The sequence below is a fragment of the Rhinolophus ferrumequinum genome, chromosome 23, assembly GCF_004115265.2.
Source record: "Rhinolophus ferrumequinum isolate MPI-CBG mRhiFer1 chromosome 23, mRhiFer1_v1.p, whole genome shotgun sequence".
NCBI lineage: Eukaryota > Metazoa > Chordata > Mammalia > Chiroptera > Rhinolophidae > Rhinolophus > Rhinolophus ferrumequinum.
In genome coordinates this window covers 42,983,325-42,994,304 of record NC_046306.1, presented here as the reverse complement: position 1 = coordinate 42,994,304, position 10,980 = coordinate 42,983,325, and the positions used below count along the sequence as shown (strand labels likewise).

The following is a 10,980-nucleotide window of genomic DNA, read 5'->3' as shown; positions in this document are numbered from 1 at the left end:
AGCACATGGCTTTACCTACCTTGTTCAGGGCTGTACATCCACCATCTGGAATATAGTAAGTACTCATTAAAATATTTGCCGAACAGACAAAAATATATATAAACTCATCTTCATTGTCATTGCTTAATGTTAGAGTAAGTTATATATTATTATTTTATTTACACAGAGCCTCACCCCGCCCCCAACACCACTTTGAGATGGAAACAAGAAGCAAACAACTACTTCATTAAGTATAAGACTCAAAATCCAAGCCTGGGTAAATTCTTTCTGATCTCCACATCTGTCAGATGCTTCATCCTTTCATACTTATTGAAACTATGTTTGTTTATCCAAGTAAGTAAGCAGTGGCTCACAGATCTAATGGGGCCGCTTCAAAATTATCTCCCTGTGTAAGGCAAAGGGTTCCTAAGAAGGAATGCTGGGGGCCTGATTCTACAGGGCTGTGACTGACTCTCTACTGCTCCTCTTTTAGATGAAGTTTACTGCTTGCCTTCTTTGCAGGAATTTCCTCCAAGAATAATATCCAAATGTATTAAATAGTTCTAAGGGGCACAAATGCAGATGCATCTAATTTAGGCATCCCTGAAAGGGTAGTTTGTTCTCACATTGACACCTTATTATTGCTACTAAAAGTTGCTGTTTCTTTATTTTTATCTCTTCCAATTATTTTAATTATGTGCTGTAATTGTCCCACATACCAGAAATGTGCTTAAAAACTCAAGAATTGTGGACAGCATGTCAAGTGTATATCAGAAATATTTGTCAAACCCTGGACCCGAGTGGAACAGAGCAGAGCACTGGCCTCCCCACAGACCCACACGGATGGGAGTGGAGTCAACCCAACCATGAGAAAGTCTATAAAAGATGAACAGTCCATATCTACACCCAACCTTCCAAACAGCTATCTAATTCTGTATGTACAGAGAAAGATCTGAGTGCCAAATTCCTCCTAAGAGTATCCTGAGGACAGAGTCTCCCTTTTCCCCCTGCACCATGTTAGGAAATCACCATCTGTGGTTGGAATAAATATCACTTCCTTTCCTACCTCAAGAAAGAGCACAATCCACTTTCTGACACAGGTAAGAAAAAACACTTTTTCAGAAGTCATACGCTTGATCTGTTGAATGGTGGCCTCACTTATCTCCTTTCAAGTGTGAGAATGAATTATCTGTACAAGGTATTTTGCTGAAGTTTCCATGACATCGGGTCTAATATTCTTATTACATATTTCACCATGAAATAATAAAAAAATGTAATAAAATAATAATGATATAAATTGACACCACTATAGTGCAGGGGGAAAATGTAGCTTGGAGGTATAATTCTACTACCCAAACACAATCAGGGTTATTAGCATTGTGTTGATTTTATTTTATCGTTCATTGTTACTTATTTCCCATGTTTTCCTGTGACTCTTGCCCAGGAAAGGTAGATTGTACGCAAGTGCATTGTGTATTAAACTTACAATGTTGTATCTTGCTTTGCCCCCACTTTTGTCAGCACTTTCCAGTGTTTTTTCAGAAAACTGTGACATGCTGAATCTTTCCTGCTACAGTCTTTCCCATAAATCTCCTTTGATAAGACACTCTTAGCTTACCTTTTCAGTCGCCCTCTCGATAAATAGTGTTTTAGCCATCCAAGAACTATGAAAGCCAGCAAAAGTGTATCTGAAGTTATGCTCAGTGCCAAATAGACTACTTTTAATAGCCTTATGTTTTCAAACGGAATTCAGAAATAACAACCCATCCACAGAAAGTGAAATGTTGATTATAACCTTCGATACAAGTATATGCCTTTTCTTTATTGAAACTTGGGATTCACCCTGAAAATTCCACCCTTTGAATAGGATGGATTTCTGCCAACCCAAACGTGTATTTGAAAGTGAAATGTGTATTTTCACAAGACTTTGCCAAGTCACCTCTGTCTTAACCTCACCTGCAGACCTGCCTGATCACGCCCTGAAGCAAGGCCTGTCCTAGATTTGTATTCTCTGAAGGGCTTCAGGAATTGGAGTATTGATCAGCCAAATGCAGCTCCCCCCACCTTGGGTATTTGATGGGTTATTGCTTAGGGAAGTTGAGTTCTGTTTATTGATGTCCCCTTCCCCGCACTAGTTTCATATGACCGAGGGCTCTGGGAGGTAGGAGTTTTGCTAGGGGATGCTGGATCGTAGCGTCCTCTTCCCACAAAGAGTAAAAGAGGCCTAGATTTGAGCCCAAGTCAAATCCACTGGGGCAGCATCCAGAATCAAAACAGCGCGCTGACCCCAAGCATAGTCGTCGGTTATAAGGCGGCTTTAGACGGAATCGGAGCAGCACCCAACGAAAAGGAAGAGAAGGGGGACATAGTCCAAGGAAAGCTTTGTGGTTCTCAGTCCTAGGTGGGTTAAAACTAAAGAGGGATCCGGAAAAATATGTGTTTTCAGTCCGAGTTACCCGCGAACTTTTTCCTGGAGAGAAGCTCCAGGAGCAATTTACAGCATTCCAGCCTGAGGCTGTCCTGCCAGGCGCTCTGAATAAACGTTTAGAAACCGAAGATGCCCAGAAGGACCAGGAGTGTGTAGGGAAGTAGCGCCTCCAAAGACCTCCGCGCTGGGGAAGGAAAGTGAACACTAAACTAGGTGAACGTCCCTGTTTCCTTCACAGCCCCTGGTGTCCCGGTCCCCGCTGCTAGCCTTCACTACCAGCGTCGGCGCGCAGGAAAGGTCCCGGACTCCAGGCTGTATCACACGTGGCCCAACCCTAACCGAGCCCTCCGCACCTCCGGAGGGGGAAGAAGGCCGGTTTGAGTCTGTCCAGAACTTCCGGGACTCCCAAAGAAACGCCAAGCCCCCTGGAGGCAATTTCGGGGAGATTCGGAGAGGCCAGGAGGAGGTGCCGGGGTTGCCGGGTGAGGAGCGCGAGGGGAAATGAGGGCTCGGGTGGGTCTCAACGGCCACGCTGCCGACAGGGGGCGCCCTGTCACTGCGGAAGCTGCTGCGGAGCGCTCCTGGCTTCCAGCGGATGACAGCCACCTAAGGGCATGGGAACTTGCGCGAGGTCCGCTCTTTAGGAAAGTAGCGTGTCTTCCTCCCGCGGACCTCCTCTCCCCGCCCCGCTCTCTCTTTTCGCTCAAGGAATGATTTCTAGAATCGTATTTTGACCAGGAGCTAAAAGAGAAAGGGGAATGGACACACACACACAACCACACCGACCACAACATTCTTTTGAGTTTTCAATTCCAAGCACCAGAAAGCTGTTTTGTCGTTGTTTCGCGGAGTTTGCCTATTTGTTTGGCGTCTTTTCTCTACTAAATGTGAAAAGCACCCTGAAGAGAGGAGGAAGAGGATTGACGATGTGTTGTGAGAGTGTGCGTGCGCGCTCGCCTTTCTGCTCTCGGCCTGCGCAGAAAGGTTTGAAAAATAGGCAACTCCGCTTTTCAGCGCCAGTGCTCGCACTTCTTTCCCAAGCCCTCCGGACCCTGTGATATATGCTGGTCCCTTTGACTTCTCTGTGCACACCTACACGTATACATACACGCCACGACACACTTCCCGGATGCACGGGTTCGGCCTGCCCCTCCTAGGAGCTCTCGGCGCTACGCATGGCTTCGGGGCGACGCAGACCTTGGCGAATCCTGCCCTAACACTCGCTCAGCGGGTTCATTAATACCCTTAGTATGGTCAAACCATCCGCCGCGTTTCAGCGCAAAGGGCGCGGCCAGCGGCTGCATCTTTGATTCAAAGAGATGCCCGGCCTAAGAGACCTGGGGCAGAGGGAAGGGGTGAGAGTCCCCTACATCTACTGCTCCTCCCTGCTTGCCTTCTAGCCTGAACCTCACCCAGTTCTTGTGTTCCTATTGCTCAGCTCCCTGCCTGCCATCTCACCTGTCTTCTGCCACCATTGCACACAACTCTGGAGAGTTGGGCCAGGTGTCCACGATTTCCTAGTTTTTCTCTATCTCTGAGATGGAAAGCGCAGGGCTGGATCCTCACTGCGAAGCCGGGTTTTTAAATCCCAGAAAGGGTGTCCACATCCAAACACCTGTAATACCACCCTCTCCCAAATCTAGGTTCACTGGGGTCTTGGAGCTGGCTCAAGACAGATGATAATTTGAACCCAGAAGCTGGAGAGAAAATGAAAAGGAAGTATATGGTTGCTGGGGTTTCTAGTTCTTATAAAACAGCCCCTCCGGAAAGCACAGAGGACAGAGACCCTCCTGAAGTGAGTCCATGTGTCCTGTATTGATTCCTTCATTCTCTCTCCTCTCGCCTCCCCCCCCCCACCTCCCGCCCTGTTTGTTTTAGTTACGAAATGCTGTGAGCACCTTGGTTGTGACTGAAAATTAACCTTGAAACACGCCGTCCTGAATGTCAGAGACAAATTGCAGTCTCCCAACCGTCGGCTGCAGCTGGCGGGGCCGCATACGCCCTGCGCGGGGTGCGGGACAGCGCCCCTGTCCGTCACCGGAGGCCCGGCTCCCAGAAGGCTCCCAGAAGGCAAAAAGCCTCGGCGGCCGGACCAGGCGCGCCCCGCGCCTTCCGGAGCCGCTGCGGGTCTTAACTGTAACAGCCAGGGGCCTCCCAGGAGCAGCGGCGGGCGAGTTAAAGGTGTGTACAGTTTTTCTAAATACGACAGCGCTTTGCAAATTGGCTCTGTCATCGTCTTGTTGTTTTGACAAGGAATGAGCCCTGAGAGTGACGAAACTGGGATAAATAAATGCGGCTTTTATGAAGTTCTGCAGAGGGAACCGGGCGCCAAGGCCCGACGAGTCCTCGGACCGGCGCACTAGGAGCCCAGTGCTATGGGACAGGGCGGGGGTCAGAGCCCTAGGCCGCTCCTGGGGTGTCTTCCTCTCAGGGCCCTCCTCCCATGGGCGCTCCCAGTGGACGCTGGAGGAAAGAGGGCTGTACCCGGGATCCCGCGCGCCCACTCTCTAGGTTCGCGGGTCCCGGCACCGCATGCGGGAGCGGTGGGCGCCGAAGGGCAGGTGCGCGGCTCCGGCCGCTGCTCCCTCTCACCTAGGTGTGAGCTGATTATTCAAATGGGCTGCCCGGGGTCTGGGGATTGGAGGCCCGCGCCCGCGCGCCGCGCTATATCACCAGCCGCTCACGTCACTGCGGCACTTGTCCGCTCGGCGGTCCACACCTCTTCCTCCTCCTACTCGTCCTCCTCCTCCTTCTCCACTTTCTCTCCACCTCCCCACCCCCCACTTGCCCCCGCGCCGCGAGCTTCCCGCCGCCTCCGGGCAGCTCAGCACTGCCATCCTCGGCCTCCACCGGGTAGCCCGCGAGCGCGGTGGCATCGGGAGACCGGCGCTGCGGGCACCTGGGCTCCGGTCTGGGCCACCTCGAATTTTCGGCCCCCTCCTCCCGCGACTCACCCCTCCCGCCCACTTCCAACTACCGCCTCGGGCCAGCCCGGGGAGAGAGAGGGAGTGGAGCCCAGAGAGAGGGAGCGCGAGAGAGGGAGGGAGGGGACGGTGCCTTAGCTGACTTTTTTTTTTTTAAGAGGGTGGGGGTGGGGGTGATTGCTGGTCGTTTGTTGTGGCTGTTAAATTTTAAACTGCCATGCACTCGGCTTCCAGTATGCTGGGAGCGGTGAAGATGGAAGGGCACGAGCCGTCTGACTGGAGCAGCTACTATGCAGAACCGGAGGTAGGCACTAGCCTTTTCCGGGGGGACGTGGGGTGGCGGTGTTCGCTCTTTCCCCAACCTCGTGTTCTTTCCCTGCCCGCATCCTCCCTCAACCTCCAGCCGCTCTCGGCAACCGCCTTTTCCACCCTCCTTCGACTCAAATGGGTCTCTTTTTTATACGACACACTGTTAGCCTTGAGATAATATTAACTTTGTGATCAAATATTGACTTGCGGCGCCTCCAAATCCTCTTCGTGGCCGAGCCACGCACTATCCTAACAGAGTTATGTTTGGCAGCGCGCGGCTGGGGAGGGGTGGGAGGTCGGCGGCGAGGGGGTGGGTAGCTGTAGAGAAGAAGGTGGACAGGAGTTGGGGACTGAGGTAGAGGCAGAAAGTCAAAGACTAGCGGACAAAGAGAAAGTTTGTGACTGCAAAACCCAGCCGCGTGTACATAGTTCAGTTTGCGGTCCCCTCCTTATCTCTCCATTCAGTGTCTCAGGCTGGCCTCAGATTCAGAGCAGGCACTGGGTTTCGGTTACCCCGGAGCCAAAGATGGGGTCCCGGAAGAAAAACTGAATAGAGAGGACCCTGGGACAGTCTCCTCTTGAGGCCGCCCGGAGCGGCCTTGCGCCGGGTCCCACAGGTTGCTCGCTAAGGTCGAGGTGGTATCTGGGGCCGCGGGGCCAACTTGGTATGCTGGCGGGAGAGTTTGGGGAGACTCTGGGGAAGGCAGATGCATTTGGGGTGCCTGGCTTGTGGGTGCTCCAGGGACTCCTGTTTTAGAATATGAGCCAGGCGCAGAAGGGCTAGGTACCAGGCGTATGCACAGAGCAGCAGCCTGCTCGCCACCTCCCCAAAGGGCGATCACGGCACACTCTAGGTGAAAAGGGGTCGGTGTCTGGGGCTGGGGACCGGGTGAGGGAAGGACTCCCCAGAGGTCTGCCCGGAGGCGGGGGCCTGGGATGACCCGGTGGGTGGGAGGTCAGGGCGCCCTTAAGCCGTGGTGTTAACGATGTGCGCCTCCGTCCCCGGGCTCTGTCCGCAGGGCTACTCCTCCGTGAGCAACATGAACGCCGGCCTGGGGATGAACGGCATGAACACTTACATGAGCATGTCGGCGGCTGCCATGGGCAGCGGCTCGGGTAACATGAGCGCCGGCTCCATGAACATGTCGTCGTACGTTGGCGCGGGCATGAGCCCGTCCCTGGCTGGCATGTCCCCCGGGGCAGGCGCCATGGCGAGTATGGGCAGCTCGGCCGGGGCGGCTGGCGTGGCGGGCATGGGGCCGCACCTGAGTCCGAGCCTGAGCCCGCTCGGGGGGCAGGCGCCGGGGGCCATGGGCGGCTTGGCCCCCTATGCCAACATGAACTCCATGAGCCCCATGTACGGGCAGGCGGGCCTGAGCCGCGCCCGTGACCCTAAGACGTACCGGCGCAGCTACACGCACGCCAAGCCACCCTACTCATACATATCGCTCATCACCATGGCCATCCAGCAGAGCCCCAACAAGATGCTGACTCTGAGCGAGATCTACCAGTGGATCATGGACCTCTTCCCCTTCTACCGGCAGAACCAGCAGCGCTGGCAGAACTCTATCCGCCATTCGCTATCCTTCAACGACTGCTTCCTCAAGGTGCCCCGCTCTCCCGACAAGCCCGGCAAGGGCTCCTTCTGGACCCTGCACCCCGACTCGGGCAACATGTTCGAGAACGGCTGCTACTTGCGCCGCCAGAAGCGCTTCAAGTGTGAGAAGCAGCTGGCTCTGAAGGAAGCCGCGGGCGCTACAGGCGGTGGAAAGAAGGTGGCCGCCGGGGCTCAGGCCTCGCAGGGTCAGCTCGGGGAAGCCTCCGGGCCGGTCTCCGAGACTCCGGCGGGCACCGAGTCACCCCATTCAAGCGCCTCTCCGTGCCAGGAGCACAAGCGAGGAGGGCTGGGGGAGCTGAAGGGGACGCCGGCCTCAGCGCTGAGTCCCCCGGAGCCGGCGCCCTCGCCGGGGCAGCAGCAGCAGGCCGCAGCCCACCTGCTGGGCCCTCCCCATCACCCGGGCCTGCCGCCCGAGGCCCACCTTAAGCCGGAGCACCACTACGCCTTCAACCACCCCTTCTCCATCAACAACCTCATGTCCTCGGAGCAGCAGCACCACCATAGCCACCCCCATCACCAGCCCCACAAAATGGACCTCAAGGCTTACGAACAGGTGATGCACTACCCCGGCTATGGTTCCCCTATGCCTGGAAGTCTGGCCATGGGCCCAGTCACGAACAAAGCGGGCCTGGATGCCTCACCCCTGGCCGCGGACACCTCCTACTACCAGGGGGTGTACTCCCGGCCCATTATGAACTCCTCTTAAAACAGATGCGGCCTGGCTAGCCCTGGACAAGGACAAGAGAGGAAGTGGGGGGAGACCTTGAGGTAGGGGTGTTGGAGAGATGCAAGGAAGAAGAAATCCATTACATCCCCACCGGAGGACAGCAGTCTCCCCTTACTCTCTGTAGCTCTTCCCTCCCAAACAGATGGGCCACACTGATATGTATCATTCTATATATGGAGGGAAGAGGGTGGAGATAAACAGTAAAATAGAAAAAAGAGAAAACAGCCCCCGGTTTCCACTATTGTAGACGCCTGCTTCTTGAAGCATCTGGGAATTCTGATTTTGTTGTTGTTTTCCTCCATTGCTGTGTTGCAGGAAAGTCTTACTTTATAAAACGAAACAAACAAATCCAACAAACTTTTGTGACTCAGTGTAAAACCATGTAGTTTTAACAGAGAATCAGAGAGTTGTATTATTGTATAAAAAGAAAAAAAATTATGTAAGGGTCTGTTGTGAATGACCAAGAAAAAAAAATGCATTCTCATTCCTAACACGGTGAAATCCAGGTCTCGGGTCTGATTAATTTATGGTTTCTGTGTGCTTTATTTATGGCTTATAAATGTGTGTTCTGGATGCAAGGACCAGAGTTCCACAAATCTATATTAAAGTGTTATTGGCGGTTTTATTCCTTGAATCTTCAAGATGTTTTCTTTTTTTTCCCTTTGCCTGACTTAAAAAAATAAACATGTCTGAAAATTATTTAAAAGTGGAGGAAGGGAGGGAGATCCTGGCTGGTTGCGGGGTTTTATTTTATTTGAGGGGGGTACTTTTTTTCTTTTTTTTACCAACATTTTATTGACATTTTCAGACATGTTGAAGTTGAACTGGTTTTACAGAAAACACACATGTATCCATTGCCCAGATCCTACAATTACCATTTCACTGTACTTGTTATATTGCATATCTGTGCATCTATCTATACCTTCATTGGTCAATTCATCTTCTATTTTAAGTGCATTTCAAAGTAAATTTCTGACATCAGTACACTTCCCCCTAAACACTTCAGCAAGCCCATCATTAAATAGAACTCAATATTGTTTATGGTTACTTTTTGGATTTTGAGTTTATCTTTATACACAATGAAACAGAGACCCCAAGTTGACCATTCCATGGGTTTGATGCAGGTTTATCTTTCAAGCCAAGAGCAAACCACATATCTTAATTTTCCACCTGGGCTATGTGAAGGTACAATGTCATTGAGGTCTCTTGGGCCCTACGGCAACCTTCTCTTAGAGAGCCCTGGATTTTACATCTTGCTGTATTTCCCATCTTAGCCCCCCATGCAAGTCAGTGAGCCCAGATTGAATTTGCAAATTCCTGGTGCAGCACTTGGCCTTTTCATCACTTCCTCTCTGTGGCATCCCTTCACCCTTCTGTGAAATTGCAATTCTGCCTGGATCTTACAGCCTCAGGCCTCTGTCTACATTTGGTGACCCTATCCCAGCCTCCTCCTTCACTTAGGTGTTCTGTACAACCTTCGTAGACCTAGCTGCAGGCCAAGAGTACTGAGGTGTCTGGGACCACATCTTCAGACACCCGGTCTGGAGAAAGAGAAGACTTTTTCATGGAATTGGTTATAAGGACATCGCTAAGGGTAATATTCCAAATCTTCTCTTTAAGGCATATTTGGGGTGAGGCGAGGTAAGGAGGTGTCTTGCGCGGCTTGCCAAGTGACCGTGGCCAGTGGAAAGATCCTAGGGTCTGTAATTTGTTTCCTCCCCTATGTTCCCCCACCAAACGCTGACTTCCTAAAGCAGGGAGCTTCCTATTAACCCCAGTTGGCAAGCCGGTATTGCTGGGCCGAGGAGATGAGGGGTATATTGTGAGCCTTAAGGGAAAACCCAAAAGTATAAAACCCAGAATAAATTCTGACAACTGTGCTGTCTTTCCTCGCAGACAGCCTAGCCGCCCTAAATCGGCGGCCAACAGTCCTGGAAACGCTGGAGGCGAAGGCCGGCCAGGGTGCGTAAACCGAGCCCGGCTTTGGCTTTGCCGGGGGCATTTGCGGGTCTGCAAGATGGCTGGGGGAGGTCAGCAGCCAGTGCCGTCGCGGGGCCCCAGATTTTGGGCCATCCCGTGCACACCTAGCTTGCAGAGGGTAAGAACTCTCCGCAGGCCTCGGGGGCCAGGACATTTTGCCTCTGGTTTCTAAAGCCCAGGCTCTGTCTCTGGGACTAATCTTTGGGCTTCCAGACCATCCAGACCTGGAGTGTCCCAGCTTCGCCCCAACCCTGGAGACCTCCTCTTGGTGCGTCTTCTGCCACCTTGCGCGGTTCCTACCCCCTCAAACCCCGGCCTCCCCATGCGCTGAAGGGGGGGTGTGCCTTCGCCTACGCCACCCACTCCTCTTCTAAATCCTTTTTTAACACGCCACATTGTCCCGAATAACACAAGGAAGAGAAATTGGGGCGGAGAGGGTCGGGGGTGGGTGTGGAGGGGGAGTATCCGGAGGCAGCATCCAGCTAGCAGGACTGTCTCTCCGCCAGGCAAGGACACACACGTCGTGAGCCCGGCCTGAAATGTGTTTCATTATCACATAAAAGGCTCCTGTGGCGAAGGAGCCGAGAGGCAGGGCCGGGGGCCGAGTGGGGGACAATAGAGGCTGAAAGCGCTGCCCTAACCTGATATGTTTCGTATCACACGCCCATTGTGCGAGGGTCGTTTTAAACTACTTAGCGCGCCCCCCTTCGCTGATCCCGGCGGATAAGATATAGCTCTTTCCGAATGTCGGGGAGTGGGCGCTTTCGTAGGTTTCTGCGCTTCTTGTGTCTTTCACATACCCCTACTCTCTCCCCCTCCCACAGCCCGGGTTCCAAGTTTACCAACTCACAGATCGCCCTCCGCCCGCTTTCCCCAACCCTAAGTATTGTAGGGTGCAGCGTTTCTTTTTTTTTCTTCCTCTCTTTTTTCTTCCTTTTCCCCGCGCCATCCGCGCGCCAGTTTAAGCAACCATGATCTGTGAATAAACAAAGTCAGTAAACAACCGAAAAAAACA

At 52.7% G+C, this 10,980-nt stretch overlaps 1 protein-coding gene across 3 annotated transcripts; it reads left to right on the top strand.

The window, feature by feature from the left end:
* Window positions 1-4,362: 4,362 nt before the first annotated feature.
* FOXA2 (forkhead box A2) lies at window positions 4,363-8,797 on the top strand. Of its 3 annotated transcripts, XM_033094385.1 has the most exons (3): window positions 4,363-4,588; window positions 5,566-5,635; window positions 6,660-8,797. In XM_033094385.1, the coding sequence occupies exons 2-3, from the start codon at window positions 5,567-5,569 to the stop codon at window positions 7,962-7,964; spliced, it is 1,374 nt and encodes a 457-aa protein (XP_032950276.1). In that variant the 5' UTR covers window positions 4,363-4,588; window position 5,566; the 3' UTR covers window positions 7,965-8,797. The 3 variants fall into 3 exon arrangements, with proteins under 3 accessions (XP_032950276.1, XP_032950275.1, XP_032950277.1); XM_033094384.1 differs by lacking the exon at window positions 4,363-4,588 and having other exon boundaries at window positions 5,371-5,635; XM_033094386.1 differs by lacking the exons at window positions 4,363-4,588; window positions 5,566-5,635 and adding an exon at window positions 5,982-6,494 and having other exon boundaries at window positions 6,660-8,611.
* Window positions 8,798-10,980: the final 2,183 nt, after the last annotated feature.

Bases quoted from the DNA above. Each gene is read 5' to 3' on its own strand.
- FOXA2 (XM_033094384.1), top strand. From the start codon at position 5,549: ATGCACTCGGCTTCCAGTATGCTGGGAGCGGTGAAGATGGAAGGGCAC. The intron at 5,636-6,659 runs GTAGGCACTAGC...CTCTGTCCGCAG, and splicing joins GCTACTATGCAGAACCGGAG to GGCTACTCCTCCGTGAGCAA.